At 44.2% G+C, this 21,989-nt stretch overlaps 1 protein-coding gene across 1 annotated transcript in view; it reads left to right on the plus strand.

Annotated features, from left to right (window-relative positions):
* Positions 1 to 1,682: 1,682 nt before the first annotated feature.
* Positions 1,683 to 21,989, plus strand: part of HS3ST2 (heparan sulfate-glucosamine 3-sulfotransferase 2) — a 149,143-nt gene continuing 128,836 nt past the window's right edge. Inside the window, exon 1 of the mRNA XM_072607204.1 lies at positions 1,683 to 2,412. Within this exon, the coding sequence (XP_072463305.1) occupies positions 1,922 to 2,412 (491 nt within the window). The 5' untranslated portion in view covers positions 1,683 to 1,921. The remainder of the gene's footprint in view (positions 2,413 to 21,989) is intronic.

The following is a 21,989-nucleotide window of genomic DNA, read 5'->3' on the forward strand; positions in this document are numbered from 1 at the left end:
CCTCCCAGAAGCGTTCTGACCCACGCTGTATTTCCCAAATGCCTGGTCCCCAGGGGTCACCACCAAGAGATGAGAGAAGGACCAGCATCTGACCAGCCAAGACCAGCCAAGAGAACTGGTTCCTTGTAATGCATTCCCACCGCTAGGAGGCTCCCCTTTGAAACAGTCGAGACAAGCTTTTATTAATTTTGGGGGGCGGACAGGGGAACAGCGTCTGGGACCTCAAATCTTTTCGGTTCAGTACAGAGAGGGTATATAAAGTTGTGTATGAATGGGTGTGAGGATGTTCGTGCCTCCGCGTGAGGATGTGACAGCGTGAGTGTGGACGTCACAGCGTGTGAGAGACAGTCTTGAATACTGTGTGCGTGTGTGCGCGTGTGAGTGTGCGTGAGTGTGTGTGTGACTCAGTGTCTGAGAGTTGGTGTGTGGCTCAGATATTCGCACAGGAAACCGATCCTAATTTATTAATGATCGCAGAGCTTCCCCATTTTAGCCTTACCCAGCTCACCAAAAACCCAACAGCGTAGTGCTGGGTGTGTTGATAGGACGTACTTGTGTCCCTGGAAGGATTTGTCTGTCTGTCGGTCCTGGGAACGTGTCTTCGTGAGAGGGCTGCGTGCCTTCTCTGAGTGTGTTAGAATCAAGTGTGTGCGTGTCCCTGTTCTTCCTGTCCTGTTTCCTCTTATGTTAGATGTATTCCTGTGTGTGTGTGTGTGTGTGTTAGAGCGTTAGTATGTTAGAGTGTGTGATAGTTGAGGAGGTGTGTAAGTGAGTAGGCGTATATCCCACTTGGGTGTGTATTTGTCTATATCCCTGTCGGACTGTGTGTGTATGTGTGTGGGTGTCTGTGCTCGGCGCGTGCCTCACTGAGGGGTGTGTGTGCGCTCGTGTATGTGTGTGCGTGTGTGTATGTGTGTGCGTGCGTGCGTGCGTGTGTGTGTGTGTGTGTGTGTATGCTTGCGTGATGTTCAGTTCCTGGGTTGCGGGGCGAGGGCGGGGGCGCGAGGGAGAGGATGGAACCTCCTTGCGGGGCTGGCTGTCCCATCCCGGGAGGGCAGGCTGGGTTTGTGGGCTGGTTCTATGTGTGCGTGCAGAGCCTCTGGCTCCTTCCCTCCGCCCTGCCCGGCCCAGCCCCGCCCGTGGGTCCTGGGGAGCAAGGGGCGGGGAAGGGCTCCCCGCGGAGCGCACCGGCCAAGCAGGGATTCCCGCTGGGGCGCACTGAGGAGCTCCAAGGCATAGACGGCCGCTTCTGGGTGGAGACTGGAGGGTGAAGGGGAACAGGGCTGCTCGCGGTCCCCCACAGAAGTCCAGGGTTCAAAGGAGAAGGGGCCCCGGTCCCTGTTGGCGGGGCGCGGGCTCCAGAGACCCGGGCCGCTGACGTCAGGCGGCCCCTTTAAATAGAGCCAGCAGCGCGTTCAGCTCGGCATTTCCCGGGGAGCCAGTGAGCCGGCGCCACAGCCGGTGGCCGCCAGCAGCTGCCGCCAGCGCCGGGATTTTACGCCTCTGCCCGACCCGGGATTACCCGCTAGCGCTCCTCTGGCCCCTGGGCGCCTCAGGCACTGAAGGAGATGGAGGCTTAAGGTTCTAGACTGGGGGCGGGTCCTGGGCAACGCGGGGCTGGGATGTCTGAGCTGGGACACTCTGGGAGCCTCCCCAACTCCCCGTAGCCTCTTCTACGACTAGGAGATGCGGGAAGAGCCGCCGCCTGGTCCCAGAGCTGCTGCCGCCGCCGGGAGTCCCGGGCAGCCGGGCATGGTGGGCGCGCAGGCTGGCATCGCCCCGCGAAGAGGGCGGCCCCGACGCCCAGCCCGCAACTGTTGCTCCCCAGTTGGGGTCGCGCCTCCCATGCCCCAGCAGGTCCGGAGCAATCCCGCCGGCATCCCCCAGGAAACCATGCCCCCTGCTCCGGGCCCATGGAGACATGGCCTGTAGAGTCCTCGGCTGGGCAGTGCCACCTCCCCCCCGGCTGACGCGCAGGTTCCTCTTCATCTTCACGCTCTCTCTGTCCTGCACTTACCTGTGTTACAGCCTTCTCTTCTGCTGCGACAGCCTCATGCAAAGCCGTAGCCTCGGGGAGCACCGCTGCCTCCTCATCCGGAACGTGGGAGGCAAGAAACTTCTCCAGAAGTCCCCTTACTGCAGCTTGGAGGGACCCGCGCCAAGCGCTGCCTCCCCGGGGGCACCTGCCCTCAGCTCCGCGCCCGCACCCGCTCCCCGCCTGGCTTCCACCAACCATTCCAGCACCCCGAAGCTGGGCACGAAGAGGCTCCCCCAGGCCATCATCGTGGGTGTGAAGAAGGGGGGCACCCGGGCGGTGCTGGAATTTATCCGCGTACACCCCGACGTTCGGGCTGTGGGCACTGAGCCCCACTTCTTTGATCGGAACTACGACCGGGGTCTGGACTGGTACAGGTAAGGAGGGCTTTATCCCTTCCCTTAAGGCTTTGTAGGAGTGAGACTGGCCCAGGCTGGAGAGAGCTCTGCAGCCCACAGTCCTCGGGCCCCAGTCAGCTATGGTCTCGGTCCCTTAGTGTCTTGTGTCCCCCATTTCTCCTCCACTGAGAGGGAACCGCCCTCCCTGGTTGTGTGCGCTCTGGAGAGTCGAGAATACTTGTTAGTCTCTGCTCCCATCTGGTCGGAGTATTTTCATCTGCGCCCCGCCAGTGGCAGACAGGATTGAGTGGGCCCGGTTGAGGGGAAAGGGAGGAAAGTGGCAGCCGGGTGTTGGATCGCAAGAGGCATAGACGTGGGTTCTTTGCCGCCTCTGCAGTAAGTGAAGCAGCCAGGATGGGGATCTCTGCAGGATATCAAGGGTTAATGGCCTTAGCCATGGACTGAGATTCCACGGCTTAGTGGCTTCAACACTGAGTTGTAAGCTATGTGGTATTCTTCTCCCCCACCTCCCCTCATGCCCCACTCCGCAGCCCCCTTTCTCTGTTTCTAGACAGCCCAGAGAGGTTTGGGAGTTCATTTCCATCTCCATCAACCTTCCCTACCCGGTTCCCTGGGGCTGGATCTCGCTCCTCCCAGTAGACCGTGCTCTACTTTTAATTATGGTAGCAGCCCTCCCTGGTGATGCTGAAGAAATTCATGGGGTAGCTGGGGCTCCTGACAGGCTTTGGGCTTTGAACACAGGAAACTCTGTTGCTGAACTTCTGATGGAGGGTCTGTAAAATGACCCACTGGAGCCAGCGTCTTGGAGAAGGATCTCTGGGGAAGTTCATTAGGGTGATCTGGAAACTTCACTATTAAAATGTAAGAGCACCCTGTACTCCTAAGAGTTCAAAGTAATGCTGCTGAGGGGGTGCTGAGTGAGATTCCTGGGACTGAGTGTGTGTGTGTGTGTGTGTGTGTGTGTGTGTGTGTATGTGTACCTTTGAGGCTTCCTTAGACTAGGATTTTTTAGGAAACCTCAATGATTGAAATTGAACAGGCTCTCTGAATTCAAGAGGAAGGTAGATCTCCCAGGCTGTGACAGTAGAAGCTGGGATCTTTAAGGATTGGGGTTTTCTGGAGCTAAACCCAGGGAAACAGGTAACTCCAGCCTAGCATCAATCCTTTTCATACAGTACACCCCAAGAAATAGGGTCAGGTTATTCCTCCTCAAATCTCAGCTATATTTCCATATCCCTACCTCCACTAGAAACAGACAAGCCAAAATGAAAACTGATCTGGTAGCCTATGAACTCCATTTTGAAGTCAGTCAATGCCAAATAGGACCTCAGTCCTGCAGGTCAATGAGTGAGATTAGGGATAGGACTGAAGGTGAGAATCTTAGACTTGGAGGGGACCTCAGATCTACTCCAACACGTTTTGGGGCAGGAATCCCCTTTATCATATCCTTGATCCATCCGTGTTTTGCTGGAAGACTTCCAGTGATGGAGAATTCTACTTCTTTATCTCTTCCATTCTACTTTTGGACGCTCCAGTTAGGAAGTTTTTCCTTATGTTTACTTAGGCAGCAGCTCTCCAAGGAGTCACTGATGACCCTGCAGAGCCGCATCTGGTGTTGCCAGTAATCTGCCCATCTCCTCAGCCTCCGTGGTGGCAATCACTGCCTTCCAGTCCCTAAAGTCAAGGTCCATGCTTCTGGTATCTCTTAGGACTGTCTCTTCCTGGTTCTGTTCTTCAGAAAGTCCAAGTATCAGGGTTTACCAACTTCCTTCCCCATCTCCCTTCAGCCAGTCACTAAGTATATAGATTCCTCACTCTCTTTCCATTCCAAAGAGAAGTATCATCAAGGCACTTTTAAGTTTATTTCCAAGGAAAAAACTGTGACTTCTAAGATGTTTTTGGTCCCCAACTTTATTCCATATTCTTGAACACATTGTTCTAGCAAAGGTTATTGGGCTAATATTTGAATCAGCCTATCTCATGAGTCTGGAATTCCAATCATTAAAATCACCTTGAGGGATCTTCTGGAGATATATGGATTGTATCTGGTTAAGGCATTATTTTTTGCTAGAAGAAGTAAAATGTTAGAGAATGTATTGGCAGGTAGAAGTTTATACGTATTGTCCATCATGGGCAAAGGGTTACTAGATTGGTGTAGAAGTCTGTAGCAGACAAATGCTTTATCTAGTTGTGGTAGTGGTGCATAGTCTTGGAGGTATAATAGAAGTATAACAGAAGGAATGGGATGAATGACTAGAGACATAAGTTTTAGTCCTATCTTACCATTAACTAGCTTTGTGTCCTAAGGCATAAGCGTCATCTCTCTAGAACTCGATATCATAGAAGAACAGAGTAGGCAGTTACTAACAACTTGTTGAGGAACACTGAATAGATGAAGGTAAGGATTAGTTTGTTTTTGCTTTTGAATCCCTGGCAACTAGCAGGCAACTAGTGATAACTGTTTGATGATTAATTGAATTTAATAGATTGAATAGAATATTAGAACTGAGAGATACTAGAATATTAGAAAGACCACTTTAGTCCAATTCTTTTATTTCACAGATATGAAATCTGAGTTGCAGAGATCTTGAGTAACTTATCTAAGGTTACATAGCCAGTTAGAGGTAGAACCAGAACTAGAATCCAGTGTCCTGTTTCCCCATGTATTGACCTTTAGATAAGCCTCACTCAGTTTCTTCATTTGCTAAAAGAGGAATTTGGACTATGTGGTCTTTTCAGTCTCTAACAATTATTCCATGACTCAATAAGGACATTGGAAATTGGAGTGAGGGAGTTTGTTAGGGTTGGACTTGCCAAGAAAGAGCTTTGCCAGCTTTGATATTTAGCTGTACCCTGGCTCAACAAATCATTGTCACCAGACTTTGTCCTCTCAAGGAAAAAAATTATTTCTGCCTAGGGGGTAGGTAAAGTAAGAAAGTTGTAGAAGGGATTTCTGCACAAGTTGGGAAATATTTGAATGAGATGTCCCCTAAGATCCATAGCAATTCTGAGATTCTGTCATTTGAACTAGGGAGAAAAATTGTACAGCTCCCCCTGTTCCTCCCAAGACACACCTTACCCCATTTCCAAAACAGAGTATGGATAATGAAGGTGGTCATGAGATTAGAGTAAGGTTTTGGGATTAGTGGAAATCCTATTTGGAGGTCAAAATTGAGAAGTCAAAGAGAAGGGGTTACCAGGTTCTAACCCTTAGCTAGTCTGTTTCATCTTAACTGTGTGGATGTTTAACATGAATGTATATCAATACCATAGGTTTGGGAGAAAGGAATTGGGTTGGCCTCTAGTGCTCCTTAGTATATTGGCTATAACCCAGGTCCTTGGTGGAGGCTAGGGCTTCTTGGATGGAACAACCAATAAATGGTTGTGAGGCATGCTACAAATACAAAATAACAATAATCAAGTATGCCAAGCTCTTTATTACCCTCTGCTCTCAGATTAACATCCCTTATTCCAAACATAGATTCTCGTAGGAACCATACCCATATACCAAGAGATGAGGAAATGAGGTTTCCTTTCTTCTCTCTCTCCCTGCCTCTCTTCCTCATTCCTTCCTTCTTTCCTTCCTTTCTTCCTTCTTTCCTTCCCTCCTTCCTTCCCTCCCTTCTTCCCTCTCTCCTTCTTTCCTTCCTTCTTTCCTTCCTTCCTTCCTTCCTTCCTTCCTTCCTTCCTTCCTTCCTTCCTTCCTTCCTTCCTTCCATCCTTTCTTCCTTCCTTCCCTCCTTCCTTCCCTCCCTTCCTACCTCTCTCCTTCCTTCCTTCCTTCCTTTCTTCCTTCCTTCCTTCCTTCCTTCCTTCCTTCCTTCCTTCCTTCCTTCCTTCCTTCCTTCCTGTCATTCGGGGCTGGTTCATTTTTATTTTTAACCTTGGCATGCATGAATTTTAGCCTGCTAACTGTGAACCTTGGCTATGGGGGCAGTGTTTTTTTTTTTTTTCATATTACATTGATTCTGCTGAAATCTCACCTGATTAACAGCTATGGAGATGGTGGTGGTTGCTATTTCTTTCCTGCCTCCTTTCTTTCTCTTTTAGTATTAATTGCTCCCACCTACCAAACGACTCTCCATAGGAATGATTGGGCAAACTCAGCTCCTGGTAGTGAAACCTTTGTAGGAAGCAACCCCACACATACCTTGATGATTGATTATGTCAGGTGGGCTGGACACCCTGGGATCAGGCATTCTGAGAAAAATAGTAACAATAGGTTTGACATTGTTACTGACTCTCAGTTCATTCCATTTCAAACTTAAACTCCTCGGAAAGAGATTGTAGTTGTGAAGATGCTGTTTCCATGTGCAATGATACCTAACATATTTATAATTATTTATCACTTTCAAAATACTTTGAAATTAATTATCTCATTAATTCAACAACTCTAGAATGGGAAGGTTTTCCCTGACTGCAAATTGGTAGCTCAACTAGGACTAGGTCCAGGTTTCATCTCTGACATTTACTGCCTGTGTGGCCCTAGGCAAATTACTTGGCTTGTCTAAGCTCCAGCTGCCTCATCTATAAAATGGGAATACTTCCCATCCAAGGGGAGCTTTTTGTAAGGAAAGCACTTTGTAAACCTTTACAGAGATAGCCATATATCAATGTGATTAGTGTTATGATCTTCCAAACTACTGTATCTATTTACTGTGTTACTGTACCCTTTGTATTTATTCTCTTTATACTTATATATTGTTATCTCTCCTGTTAGAATGTAAACTCTGGGAGAGTAGGGATTGTTTCATTATATGTATTATGAGAGCCTAGCCCAGGTCTAGCACTTAGTAGGTACTTAATAAGTAGCTGTTGATTGATTGGATGACTTTAGTCACTTGGGAGAAGTTGGGTAGAGAAATCTATGAAATGGGGGGGAAATTTCCATTCTTAGCACAATAGAGAAACTTCTATTCTCTGAATAATCAGCATAAATGAGGCCTGAAATTTGGACATGAGGCTAGAATAAGGTTTAGGAATTTGCAAAAATCCTCTTCAGAGGTCACAATGATATGCCAAGGTGAAGGGGCTACGCGGTTGTAACCCTTAATTAGTCTGCTTCTACTTAGTTGTGTCTATGTATAGACATGAATAATGCCTGAGTATAAACCATGTGCCCTGCTTGAGGCTCCTTCACAACTTCCATAGCTCTAGAATCTTGGATATCCTGGGAGGGGAACAGCAGGCAGAACCTTCCTTTTTTAATGCTCAGTCCTGTGGAATGGAATGCTCCCTTCTTGGAACAAGGAAGAATGTTTTAGATTTTCAAAGAATCGTAAACCTATAAAATTGGAGTCTTGGTAAAATGGACCTTAGAGGTCATGAAGTCCAACCCCTCCTCCCCAACTTGACAGATGATAAGATTGAGACCTGGGGAGATGAAAGGATTTGCCCAAGGTCACACAGGCAGTAAGAAGCAGAGAGGGGATTTGAATTCAGGTCCTTTGATTGCCAGTTCTTTCCATACTCTTCAGCCTTTCAATATCCCATTGGTATAAGTTTCCAGGAAAAGCTTCTGGGCAATGCTTCCTTAGGTGGAAACTTCCAGGTTTTTCTTTTTTGGGGTGGAGGTGGGGGAGGGTTAGATTAGAGTTGGAGATCGGGAATGGGTCTGTGAGAGGATTCTGGGATAGGGCAAAGACTTGCTAGTGTCAGACAAATAGCATCCCTAGTTCCTATCCTCATGTAACCTCGTCTTGTATTTATTTGAATTTATCTATATTCTATCAGTAGACTACAAACTTCTTGAGGACAGGCATGGTTTCATTTTTGTCTTTGTATTTTCAATGCTTAGGGTGATGCCTTTAATAGGTGCTTAATGAACACTTGTTGAGTGAATCTCTAGATCTATATCAATTCAATGAAGATTGAGATTGGAAAGGAAATTCCCATGGCAAGGTATGGCTAGGAAAGAAGCTCTGAGGTATAGGGGTAAGAAAGAGAGATTTGGATTAAGAAGATTCAGCTTCAAATTCTACTTCAGTCCATGATTATCACCTGTGTGACCTTGGCTAAGTTATTTGACTTGTCTTGTCCTCATTCTCCTCCTCTTTAAAATGAAAAAATTGGATTGGATGACCCCCAATGTCCCTTCCAGCCCTAATTCTATGATTTATGAGCCTGTGATAAGCATCATGGGTGGTGAAAATAACACTGCTGTGGGAGCCCCAGGACTTGGGTTCCAGTCCTCACTCTGCTCTTGTACAACCACAAGCAGGTCATTTCACTTCTCCAAGACTCAATTTCCTTACCTATCATATGAAAATCATGTCCTACCACCGAGAAGATGAAATGACAAAACAGGTATAAAACATATCATGCTATATTATGTCTCTGTTAAAGTAAAGCTTGCCCAGAGTCTCTCGTGGGATGAGCTGTATGCTGCTTTGTAGTTTTAAGGGTCTCAAGAAGCCCACCAGACTCGGACTGCCCGAATTACTGTACAAAGTGGCTTATTTTCATGAAGAATCTCACCTTTGATGACATTTTACACAACAGGATTACAGTATACAAATGAGATAAAGTTAATAGGTGACAATTGGCTCAGTTTGGTATGATGTCACAGTATCAAAAGATGAGTGTGTTCTGTAACTCTGGGAATCTGGTTTTACTATTCAAGTTATTTATTATTTGTTGAGCACCAGTGGTGTTCTTGAGGCTGCATAAAATGTCGAAGACACAGTCCCTGCCCCAGGGGCCTACAGTCTAAGTAAGAGAGACAATAAAAGGCGCAATAAAAGGTCCATTACATTATCCAGCTTGTTTAAATCAAGAAATCAAACTGTAAAAACATGGCTGATCTCCAGTAAATCAAAACTTTACCCAATAATAAACCCAGAGGCAGAAGAAAAGAGGACCATCTGCATGGAGGCTTTAATGCAAAACACTTTTCTCATAATTTTTTTTATGCACTATTAAATATCTGAAACTCAGAGACTGAGCCAGGTCTGCTGTGCACAGATGTGCACGCAAGCACACACAATTACAGATGTGAGCACATATGTGGATTGTAGCCTTATAGAGACACACCTGGCCTTTTTTTTTTCCTTGACCCCCACCTGTCTTGACTCTGAATGAAACGACTGAGTTCATAAATCCACTATCAGCCTTGTAAGCTCTCAGTCACCCAGGCAGCATCCAGGAGATATGACAGTTATTTCCAGCATGTGTACAGTCATTGTAATGCAATGTGGAAAATTAATTATGGGTGAGCAGAGCTGTCATAGCCCAGGGAGGCTTCCCTGAAGGGTTAGCTTGACTGCCTTCTCCTCTGCTTTCCAGAGTGGCCAGTGCTGAATCCCTGATAGGTATGGTTAGAGAGCTGTAATTCAGGAGTATGGGAGATGAAGGATGTGTTCTTTAATAGATGTTGGTGTTTGATTTAAGAGTGAGGCCTACTTGTCTTACAGGAAGAGCCCTGAAGGTGTGCCTCCCAGAAACGGGGTCAGGCGAATGAAGACCTAACTCTAGCCATTGGAGGGATTCAGAGTGATTTTCTGCCTAGGTTTTTCTTCTTGCTGGGATCTGACAAACCCTCCCTGGTACAGCTGTACTTCTGCCCTTTCTCATAGGTACCACCTTGGGCAAACTATTTAACTTGGTCCCAGTTTCATGATCTGTAAAACTGAGGGAGATAGATTAGATAACCCCTATAGTCCCTTTTCAGCTCTAATTTATGATATATGGAGCAATCAGTGAGTTAGCAAACCTTTATTAAGCATCAGCTAGGTACCAGCCACTACCTTGGGGATACAAAGAAAGGCCCAGAACAGTTTCTGTTCTCAATAAGCTCATAGTCTAATGGAGAGATAATATTCAAGCAATTATTTACAATCTAAACATTTGGAGGATAAACTGAACATAATCTACAGAGGGAAGGCATTATCATTAAAGGAAAATAGAAAAAGGCTTCTTGGTGACATTTTAGCTGGGACCTAAAGGAAGTCAAGATGGAGATGAGGAGGGAAGGAATTTCATTTCTTTGGGGAAATTCTATCCCCTCCATTCTCAATGGACCTTCCTTTTCAATTGTAGGCTATGTCTTACTGTACTAGTGTGTGGCACATACTGTGCATTTGATCTCTTATTAACTCGTAGATGTATTCTTTTTTATTCATTCTTGTTGAGAGGAATGGAAATTATTATTTTTTTTATCTCTGGTTCTATGAATTGAACAGGGATAGCATTGGTTCTGGGATATGGGACCACAGTAATTACAATTCCCCCAGGGTGACAACAAAATGTCTGGTCACTCCAGAAGAATCAGTTTAAAGTTAAGCATCTTCAGGGTGGGTCATCCCTAGTCTGGAGGACGTGATGTCTTTCCGTCTTCTCTAGAGACAACTTTCGCTGAGGATCCTGTTCAGCTGCCATGATATCATATCCTGATGGATTGGACTAATGGTTTAATGGGCTTTGTAGTCAGAAGGCAGTTTGGATAGGTGGGGAAAAGCCATCAGCAAGTTGGAAATGCCATTATGCTTCATAACTAATTTTTATCTGTCTAAGCTGCAGAGCCATGGAGTGTGTTTAGCATTACACTGGCAGGGTCTGCTTTGGCAGATTGACAGGAAAGGGGATGAGGCAAAATCTTTTCAGGCAGTTTGTTCAGAGGGAATCAGACTAGCAACACTTCCTGGGAGGGCTGGGAGTTTAGAATCACTATGGATTTTTCAAATCATGGATTATTCTTTTTTTATTGTGACTAATAATTAAAAAATGATCCCCTTATGCCTAAGTCCTCCTCTTAATCATCACTTTCAGACTGGAACCCCATGCCTGGGCTTGGGAAATATACAAAGCCCTTGACCAAGACTTTGGAGGTAGGCCCAAGCATATGAAGGCTATGACAATGGCGTGAAAGTTCTGAAAGCATAGAAAATCTTCCTGTCCAAGGCTGGAAGGGATTGTAGAGAATGTTTAGTCTAACTTCTTTATTTCTGAGATTCAAAAATTGAGGCTCAGAGGAGTTAATTGATTTGTCTAAGGTGATGCAGAGAGAGTAAGTAGCATAGTTACAGTTTGATCCTAGGTTGTCTGATGCTATATCGAGGTCTTTTCCTCTATAGCAAGAGTTCTTAACCTGGAGTCTGTGCACTTCCTGTGTTATTTTTTCCTTTAAATCAACAACTACATTTCAATTTAATTGGCTGGAAATCTTGGACATTTTATTTTATGCATTTAAAAACATTATTCTAGCAAGGGATCTATGGGCTTCACCAGACTGCCAAAGGCATCCAGGACATAAAAAGTTCAAAACTTCTATCCATGAAGACCACTTATTACAATGTATCTTTGAAGTTTTAAATTTTTTTAATACTTTTCTTTTGTATTTCAAAAATTTTATCCAATTCGCACAAATGCCCCGTGAAATAGTGAATTTATTCTCATTATCCTTGTTTTAGATATGAAGAATCTGCTGATGTACCTAGATGGTACAGTGAGAGGTCTGGACCTCAAATCAGGAAGACCTAATACTTACCTGTATCACCTGTGTGACCTTGAGCAAGTCACTTCAACTCTGTTGGTCATAGTTCCCCTGACTATAAAAAGGTGGTATTAGTATTATCTATCTTATCGAATTGTTGCCAGGATCAAATGGAATAATATTGGTAAAGTGCTTTGCAACCCTTCAAGTGATAAATAATCACTATTGATGATGATGAACAAACATACTAGGTGGCTTGATGAAGGTCATACAACAGAGAAGTAGTAGAGCCTGGAAAGACCCATATCCAGGTCCTCTGATTCCAAATTAGAATGATACAGGTATTTTTGGATTTTCTATTCCATCAAGACCAGTGTATCTAAGCTTCGATATATTCACTGGGAAAAGTGAGCCACCAGGCACTTAGAAAAAACAGCAGATGATTTTTTCCCCCAGTGTAATCTCATTCATTCTACAAGTCATTATCAAACCCCTACCATATAGTAGGCACTGAGCTAAAGGGCTGGAGATCCCAAGACGAAAAGGAAATAGTCCCTTTCCTGAAGAATTGACATTCTATTAGGAAGAAACAACATATATAAATCAATCCAATTGAATTTCTTGTGATCAAAGCGGGTAGTAGCAACTGAGGACCCCAAAGAGTCCTCTTCTTGGGAAGGTAGCACTTAAACTAAGCCTTGGAGTGATCTAGAGATTTTAAGAGACAGAGATGAGGAAGGAGTGCATTTCTGGCTTGGAGAACAGACTATGCAAAGGCACAGAGAGAAGATCCCACCGCATTTGCTCCTTCCTTCTTCTCATTATCCAGATCTTAGAATCTCCTTTGTCAAATGGGGGTTGGCCCTGTTGAGGAGTTCTGTTAGCAAGGACAATCAAGAACTGGTGTATGGCTGGTGCACTTCATCTTCTGAGCAGTAGGGGGAGCCTTGTTTCCACTTTCCTTTGGGGTTTTCCCAGGTAACACTATTTGAATAAATACAATTGTGTATTTTCAGCTCATCAGATTCTTTTTTTAATACAGTAATTAACAGGAAGGATACTTTGATACCCCAGAACTGGGAGGGGAAGCCGATGTTTTTCTCTTGTAAGTCCTTTACTTGAAATGATGCTGGCAAGGTAAATGAGCTCTCCATTCAAAAGCAATGACTCCCCTGCTTTCCACCTTCTTTTAATTGGAGCAAAGCAGTGGGTGTCTGCAACTGTAGAATGTCACCATGCTAATCTTTGGTTGGGCAGATAATTATCAGAACTGATAATGATCTGATTTAGTTCCAGCTCTGAATAATGACTGTCCTGGGCCTACTTAGATATCAGTGGTACAGCCCAAAAAGTCCCAGCTAAAAGCTGAGCCTGAAAAGTGTGGGGTTCCTTGGCATGCATAGAGCTGGTTGGCCGAGGCTGCTGCTGCTGTTGTCAGTGCTGCTACTACCTCTGCCATGGAGGTTCTAACTATAGAAATGGAGGGAATGAAACAGAAGGAGTGTCCTGGGATGAGAGAGCTTTAGGGAACAAGGGAGGGAATGAAGGCATTCGTTCTAGGGTACCCAGGAGAGCAGAAAGGTTACAGTGGAGTGAACCTGCAAGCCAAAGAATGAGAGGGAGAGAGAGAGAGAGAGAGAGAGGGAGGGAGAGGGGGAGAGAGAGAGAGAGAGAGAGAGAGAGAGAGAGAGAGAGAGAGAGAGAGAGAGAGAGAGAGAGAGAGAGGAAGGGAGGGAGAGAGAGAGGGAGAGGGAGGGAGAGGGAGAGAGAGAGAGAATATGCCAGGGAAGTGTTCAGCATAGAAACAACAAATAAGATGGGTAGTTACTAGTCATTGTTGTCTTTTCCTGTATTTTTGGAGGGGGTCCGGGCTGGTGAGTTCAACATTAAAGGCACATGCAAAGTGGCCAAGCTCAAAGAGGAAAGGCCAATTCTAGATCCATAGACTAAACTATGTTTTTCGCCAGCCACCCTGTGTATATCACTAGGGTGTTTTGTTTTTTCTGAGAGAGTGAGGATACTTCATCATAAACAAGCACCACTACTTGGAAAAATACTTTCCCTCCTAATTTTTCTCTCATAGAATTCCTGACTTTCACTAAGATTCACCTCAAACCCCACCTCCTACAGAAGGCCTTTCCCAGATACTCCTAGATGTTCATGCCTCCCCCTATAAGTCTCCCTTCCATCTGGTCTGCAGGGTATCCCAAAAGGCTTTTGTTCAGTCATTTCAGTCCTGTCTGACTCTTAGTGACCCATTTTGGGATTTTTTTGGCAAAGATGCTGAAGTGGTTGCCATTTCCTTCTCTAGTTCATTTTAAATAGATGAGAAATTGAGGCAAACAGGTACATGACTTACCTAGGATCACACAGCTCCTAAGCATCTGAGACTAGATTTGAGTTCAGGAAGATGAGTCTTCTGGCCTCCAGGCTCAGCACTCTATCCACTGTGCCAGTAAAACTTCAAACTTTATTAAGACTTTTGGGACATCAAAACTATTAGTACTAGAGCTTAAAAATACAATGAGACTTTTGGGACACCTTGTATATTTGTCTCGTATGTAACAATTTATACATTGTTTGTCTTCTCTGCTGGCAGTATAAACTCCTTGAGGCTAGGGATGGTTTTGCTTTTTTCATGTATTCCCCTGCACTTAGTACAGTACCTGGTACATAGTAAATGATTAATAAATGAAAGTGAGGATAAATCAGGGATAGGCTCTTTATGCTCAGATTCTCAGCTAGATCTGTGATCTGATCGTCGTAGGTTATTGCTTCCCAAATGCAGATCATAATCCAGCCATGCCTTCCCAGCTTCTGTAGCTCTTGCCCGAGTCCTCCCTTTGATCAGTCACAGGGGATTCACTCAATGTACTGGGTGATTTCTTTGCTTCCTTTTGACATTTTGAGGATACCAGTGGAACTCACTGGCTTCCACTGACTATTGCTCTAATTATATACTTTACTCAGGCATTCTCTCTCAAAACTTGGTGGCTGGTGGGCAACCTAACACTCTTAAGGTTTGAAACTCTGTATAAAGACACCCATCACGTATAACAATGAATGTTTTTTTATGAGTGGCTTCAGACCTCATGATGAGTATTAGGCTGCCTTCTAGCCTAGACTTTTAGAGAAAGTACTGGCTCAGCTGAGGGAGATGACTGAGTTCCTTTCCTTAGAGATCTCTAAGGGTCAGTTACCCAGTTGTCTTGGATGAGTTAGGTAAGATCTTTATGCTCTCCCTCTCTCCCCTACTTCACTCTCATAAGATAAACATGAAGGTTCCTGCATTGAAGATGTTACTTCCTTCCATGGATGTGCTTGGGTTTTTCTAAACAGTAGTGACTCTTGTTCATCATCCTTTCTCCTTCTGAGATAATCTGACCCTAAATATTTCCAAACTTCCCAAAGCTGCCACTGAGAGCCAGGGAAGACATTGTGCTGTGGCAGCATTTTATTTATTTATTTATTTGCATCATGTTTCTGCTTTGATGGTTCTAATGCAGATATGAAATCATCTACCAACTTACATTTTGCCTGAGTGAGGTTGCTAAAGTGGAGGCAGCAGCATTTCCCAGGATCAATCCCCATCTCCGAAGTGGTTGGTTAAACCCTCTGTCGGCTCTCGCCGCTTCCAGCTGAAACAGTGTGGGATCTGAATTATTAATTCCATGACAAATGAGTTAAGTCATTGCAAAGCCCTGTAGCTGCAGAACTTCTCATTTAGCTTATTTTCCCCCCAAACTTTCTGAGCCAAATGGCATCTCAAACATCTCCATTAACCTGAAATTCACCACTAAAGTGTTGAAATCTCTGGATGCTACTAAGTCATTATACTTAGGGTAGGGAGGGCAAGTAAGAGATAAAGAGAGAGAGAAGCATTGGAAATGGCAGCCTCAGTGAATGGCCTGTCTCCCAAGGACCAAAGGTGAGACTTAAATGAACCCAAGAGGGATTCATTTGGGGTCCATTGTACAAAGAGAATCATAGAGTTAGAGCTAGAAGTAAACATAGAGGTCACATCCCCTTTGTTTTACCCATAAAGATAAAGAAGTTGAGGACCATAGAAGTTAAGTAACTGGCCCACTGTCACACAGATGAAGAGGGAAAGAGCCACAACAGTACTAAAGAACAAGCTTGGCAGCACGTTAGAGAGAAGAAAAATCTAGGCGGAGAATTGTTCCCCGAACTTCCCATGGTGCGATTAGATTCTCTTTCTCCTTAGAGAAGGGAGTCGCCTGTTTCGATGACCACCCCTGTTTCAATGACCACCCCTGTAGGATCTCTTCTGTCTTGCAAGATATAAAGGTCTCACACTTAAATCAAACAATGGCATCCATTAAGAAACACAGCCTCACTAGTGTTCTGTGTTCTTGAGATGCAAAAGGGAACAACTTTGCTATTTGGTCCTTTAAATGGACACATTGTGATGTTGTGGAAATTAAAAAAAAATGCGCACACACACACACACACACACACACACACACACACACACACACACACACAAGAAATACAGCCTTCATCTCCAAAACTCCAGAATTATGGATTAGATAGGAAGATTTAAGGGCTTACTGCATGCTAGGCACTGTGTCAGGTGCTATGGATACGAGCAAACAAAGATGCCCTTTCCCCTCCAGGTGCTACATTCTAATGAGAGAGATATATGGAGTGCTAGAAAGGGAGGGACTCTAACCTGCCCTGTTAGAGATTTAGCCACAGTCCACTCAGGAATAGAGAGTGAGAAAGCAGTCAATCCAACTCTTCCAGGAAGTTCCCCATGGTCTATCATAGCTCTACTATATTTGATTAGGGCAGACTAAAATTAATTCAGTATCTAAGGAAGCAAACTTGGGGATAGGGCTTGAGTTCCCTGCCCTGGTCAGGAATATCAGTACTCTTGGCTGGAAGGAGAGCCAGGGAAGAAGGGGGAGGCCTGTGAAAGCTGATAGATATTCTAAACCCAGTTCCTTTGACAGGCAGGAGACAATGCCAGCAAAAGACACCAACCTTTGTCTTCTTTCCTAGTTATCTGTAAGGGAAGCATGGCTACCTTGGAGCTGTTGGAAGCTAAAGTCAGTAAGACTTTCACCTGCTCAGTTCTCCCTCTCTATCTCCCCTATTCCTCATAAAAGTCCTCCCACCCTTGATTTTGGCCAGGTTGAGGGTCTCCAGAAGCAGCTTCCCTTCTCTCTTCTCATTCTGATCTTACTATTTTCTGTTCTGTGAATTCATCCTTATCAAACTTACTGGTTGTATGACCCTGGGAAAGTCACTTAATTTTTCTGTGCCTCATTTTCCTCATCTGCAAAATGTCAGGTCTGGACTTGGATAACCTCTATGGTCGCTTCCATCTCTAAATCTGTTATCTACGATCTAAGTTCTATGACAATTTGGAAGGAAAGTTCTAACTGGACAGTACTGAGTGGGAGTGCCGCATTTTGGGAAACTGTGAGGAGATAGACTGGGGTCCGTATGCCTCATACCATCTCCTGCAAATGAACTTCCTGGAGCTGCCTCCCTCCAACAGAAGGGTTCTTAATCTCTTCTGGTGTCGCTGACCCTGCCTTAGAAATCTGGTGAAGATTAAGGAACCATTTTCAGAATAATTCCTTCTCAGAGCTACCTTTTATATAGCAATTTAGAGTTTGTGAAGTATTTTACAAAGGTGATGTCATTTTTATCTTCACAGCAACTCAGGGAGGTAGGTGCTATTATTATTTCCCTTGTGTCCAAGAGGAAACTGAGGCAGGAGAGGTTAAATGGCTTGTCTAGGGTGGCCCAGATGCTAAGTTTCCGAGGTTAGATTTGAACTTAAGTTTTCTTGACTTGACTCCAGGTTCAGTGCTCTATACCTTAAGCTCAGAATACATAGGAAAACGAAATAGAAAAAATTTACTGGAATAGAGGTACTTCAAAGTGGACTCCTAAATAAGGGAATGTTAGATTTCAGTTGGAGGTTAATGGAAAATAAAGATGTGATTTTGTTCTCATTTGACTTCATAGTCTTCTGGAAATCACTCTGGGGTTCCTGTACCCCAAGTTAAGAATCCCTCCTCTAAACTTCAAAACTAAGGTCACGTAACTACCCATTTCATAACAATACCTATGTCTGGAACCCAACCCCACCTACATCTGGGATGAGAGAATGTAAGCAGCCCTTGATCCCTGACTCAACAGCTCTGTCTAATGGCCTATCCTGTTTAACTTAGGACACTGGTATCAGGAACCATACTCTCACCTTCTGCTCCTGTGACCAAGACCCAGCCTTACACCCCAGTTCTAGTAACTGAGTTCGTTTCTTGTCCCCCAGTGCCCAAGTCCCTGTCATGTTTTTATATGGAGTTAGAGGACTTACATTCAAATCCCTGCTCTGTCACTTACCATGGGACCTTGGGTGAGTCATTTAACCTCTCTGTGCCTCACTTTCCTCATTTGTAAATTAAGGGCCTTTAATGCCTTATTGGCATTTAAGCTGCTAAGATCTTAGTTCTCTAAGAGTGTGATCTTGATCTTGCTTTGCCCCACCAGTGTCCTTGGCCTTAGCTCTAAACCCCATTTCTCTTATCTGGGTCCCCATTATTTGTTGCCACACTTTCCTAATTCTGACTGTCAGGGTGTCTTCCTTGTCCCAATATTTTGGGAGTTTGTAAGCGAGCTTGTCTTCACATTCTCCATCTGTGTTCTTTATGATTTTAGAGTTTCATCATATCCCTTACCAGCTTTTCTTTTTTCAGAGTGAAGAGTCCCAATCTTTTCAGTCTGGCCCCCGTTTTATTACCTGCTCCTAGGGCCTCCCATAACCTCTTGATCAGGTTTTCAGATTGTCTGGTTTTCAGGCCTCAAACATCCCTTTTCTGGTAATTCCCACTGCTGTCTGAGCCCTAGTTATCTCTTCTTCTTTCCTTTAACTCTACAACCTCTCCTCTACCAATCCATGGGCTGGAAAGATCTCTCCCTCCTAATGGCTTTCACTGAGCCTGCAGAAGGGACTGTAATAGAGCATGGGTCTAAAGCAGGCCTGAGGCCCCAGCCCTTGCCAGGACTCATCAGGTTTGGGGTTTAGTTAAATGATAGTCATTAATGAACAACTGGGCAGCCATGATATCTGTGTGTGCATGTGTACATGTGTAGTGTACATACATGTGTATATGCACCTGCTGGGGGCAAGGGGTGGGTAAGGAGGTGCCTTGCTCCTAGTCCATCAAGTCTATAGATTCACTATGGGAAGACCTGACTGTCCCCTTCGACCTCAGCTTTTAAAGGTCAAGAATATATCAGCTTTTCTCAGGAGCCATTTAGGATTCTGTCTTTCATAAAGCTATCCAAACTCTTTTAAAATCAGTTTATATTTTCTGCCGTGTCACCTTTTGTGGTAATGAGTGCCATGGGTTTATCACCCACTACAAGAAGGAACACTTCCTGCCATTTTTCCTAAGCTGACTTTTCTCAGCCCTCTAAGGGTGCCCTTTGGCCTTCTAATATTTAGAGATATTCTGAACAATTGGCTATTCATCTTCTCCGTGTTGTACCCAGGCTCTTCCCTACTATGATTTCATAGAGTTTAATCATGGCTGCCCTCAACTTTCACCTTTTCAGGGTAAAAATCCCATTTTTTAAAGTCTACCCTTATATGGCAGGTCACCTTTCCCATCCTATTTTCTGGAAGAAATGTTATTTTAAAGGAAATATATTAAACTATATATTTCATGTGAAGAACACTGACAGGTGGAAGTATATTTAAAAGGGAGGATGGCTAAAATGATATGAGTTTTGGAAAACACATGAAAAAACAGTTGAAGGAACTGGGATGTTTAATTGGGAAGGGGACATCAGTGTTGTCTTTAAATATTTGCGGGGCTTTAATAATGATGGAGGGAGTAGATATTTTCTGTTGGTCCAAGAGCTAGAACTAGGACCCAACCCCTTGCCCCCAAATAAATTACTTTGCATTTTCTTTGTATCTATTTTATTGACTTATCCGTACAACACGTTGTTTTCTCTTGGTAGAATATAAGCTCCTTGAGGCCATGCATTATCTTACTACCCTCAGTACCTGGCACAGTGCGTGGCACACAACAGACATTAAGATATGCTTGCTGCTTGTTCTTGGGAAGACCAGGAAGCAAATCTTGCCTCTGACAATATGAGATCTGTGAACATTAATAAGTCACAATCTCTCTAAGCCCTAGTTTCCTCATCTCTAAAATGAGGATACTACTATTACTACTACTACTACTACTACTACTACTACTACTAGTACTGCTACTACTAGTACTACTATACTATTACTACTACTACCACTACCACTACCACTATTACTACTACTGCTACTACTTGTAGTACCAGTCTTTGAGGCTGTGAAACCCAAATGAGATGGATAGGAGTTCTACTATGTGGTATGTGAAGTAGTAACATTTTATATGTAGTTAAAGTACTTTATAAGCTAAAAAGTAAAAAGAAATGTTTTCTGGATCCATTTGAATTCCAATTCTAGGCGTTTTTCTCAATGTAAGGGAGAACTTTCTAAAATGGAACAAGCTGTCTTGCAAGTTAGTCAGCTTCCTATCACTGGAAGTATTCATTGAGAGTGTGGAAGACCATGCATTAGGAATATGGTCACTTGGAGGGGAATTCTACACTTAGAAGGGCGATTGGACTAGATGATCTTCTGAAGTCCTTTCAGTCAAGTAATCAACAATATTTATTATGCATCTACTTTGTGCCAGCTGGGGATAAAAAGACAGAAATGAAATAATCCTTGCCCTCAAGAAGCTTATGTGCCAAAAAAATACATTTTTTTTTTTTTGGTCAAGGAAACTCACTAGGAGCTGAAGGGGGTCAGAACAGGCTTCAGATAGACCTCTCAGGTCCCTTCCGTATTTGAGATTCTCTAGTTCTATAATTCTGCTTTTCTGCTACTGAATCTGTGATATCAACTATATTGAGGGTCTTCCTTGCAGTCAATTACAAAAATTCTCCTCAGTAGATTATTTAGACTTCTGATATAGGTGTAGAAGTGTTTATGTAACTTTCTCTGTCTGTCTCTGTCCCTGCCTCTCTGTCTCTTTGTTTCTGTCTCTTCCTCTGCTCTCCTCTCTTCTCCTTCCCTCTTTCCCCCTTACTTTCCCTTTCCTCCCTTTCCTTCGGTCTCTGTCTCTCTGTTTCTCTCTGTGTCTCTGTCTGTCTGTCGCTGTCTCTTTCTCTCTCTCCCTCTCTCCTTTCCCTTTCCCAGAATTAGAGCTAGAACGGATTTTAGAGGGCACGTAGTCTCATTTTACAGATGATTAAAATGCAGTCCAGAGGGAACTTATTTAGCTCAAAGCCACATGACTAATAAGTAACAGAGTTGGGATATTTGAACCCAGGGCTTCTGATTCTAGACCTGGGGCTCTTCCTACTTGTGAATGATTTCATTTCTACCTGTTTGCTTTCTTGGAGCTGGGATTCTTACCATATGCCTTCCCATCTTCAGTCTTCCAGTTTACTTTGTACCACCTGACCCCATCTAGAGATAAGGGTGAGTGGGACTTGAAATGAGTGAATTAATGAAATGAAATTTATTAAATGCTTACTGTATGCAAGGCATTGCACTAAGTGATGTGGATCCAAATAGAAAAATAAAACAAGCCCTTCCCTGAAGGAGCTCCTATTCTAATAGGTTTGAAAATTCTTCATGTGGATGATGTCAGCTGCTAATGACATGGAAAAGCCTTCTAGTTCTTAGAGCGCAGTGACAAAGCAGATGACAATGCCTTGACTTTAATGTTAAGAGTAATTTCCATTTCTGCAATTGGAGCATTTGTCACTTTCAATGACTTTGATAGCAAGAATGTTCTTTTGTGAGTCTTTAGGGCCATCTCCCCTGCAGAAGCTGTTTCCAGGCTTTGTCTCTACATCCTCTCAAGGGGAAAGGCTGGCCTGGAAGCAGGACCAGTGGACCAGAAGGGGATGGTGTGGACACTTGAGTTCTTAGGTTTACTTTCCTATTGGTAGCAATTGGTCAGCAGTTGGTGTTAGGGGTGACACTATTGTGACCGCTCCCCTAAATGATGACTGGCATGAGGCAAGCCTCAAAGCAGATCCATTGTTTGAGAATGAAATGTTATGGGTTATCTTCAGTGGAATCTCAAGATAGGTGTTGGTGACGGTTTGACCCGTCTGATAC

This window comes from Notamacropus eugenii, chromosome 1 (genome assembly GCF_028372415.1).
Source record: "Notamacropus eugenii isolate mMacEug1 chromosome 1, mMacEug1.pri_v2, whole genome shotgun sequence".
Taxonomy (NCBI): domain Eukaryota; kingdom Metazoa; phylum Chordata; class Mammalia; order Diprotodontia; family Macropodidae; genus Notamacropus; species Notamacropus eugenii.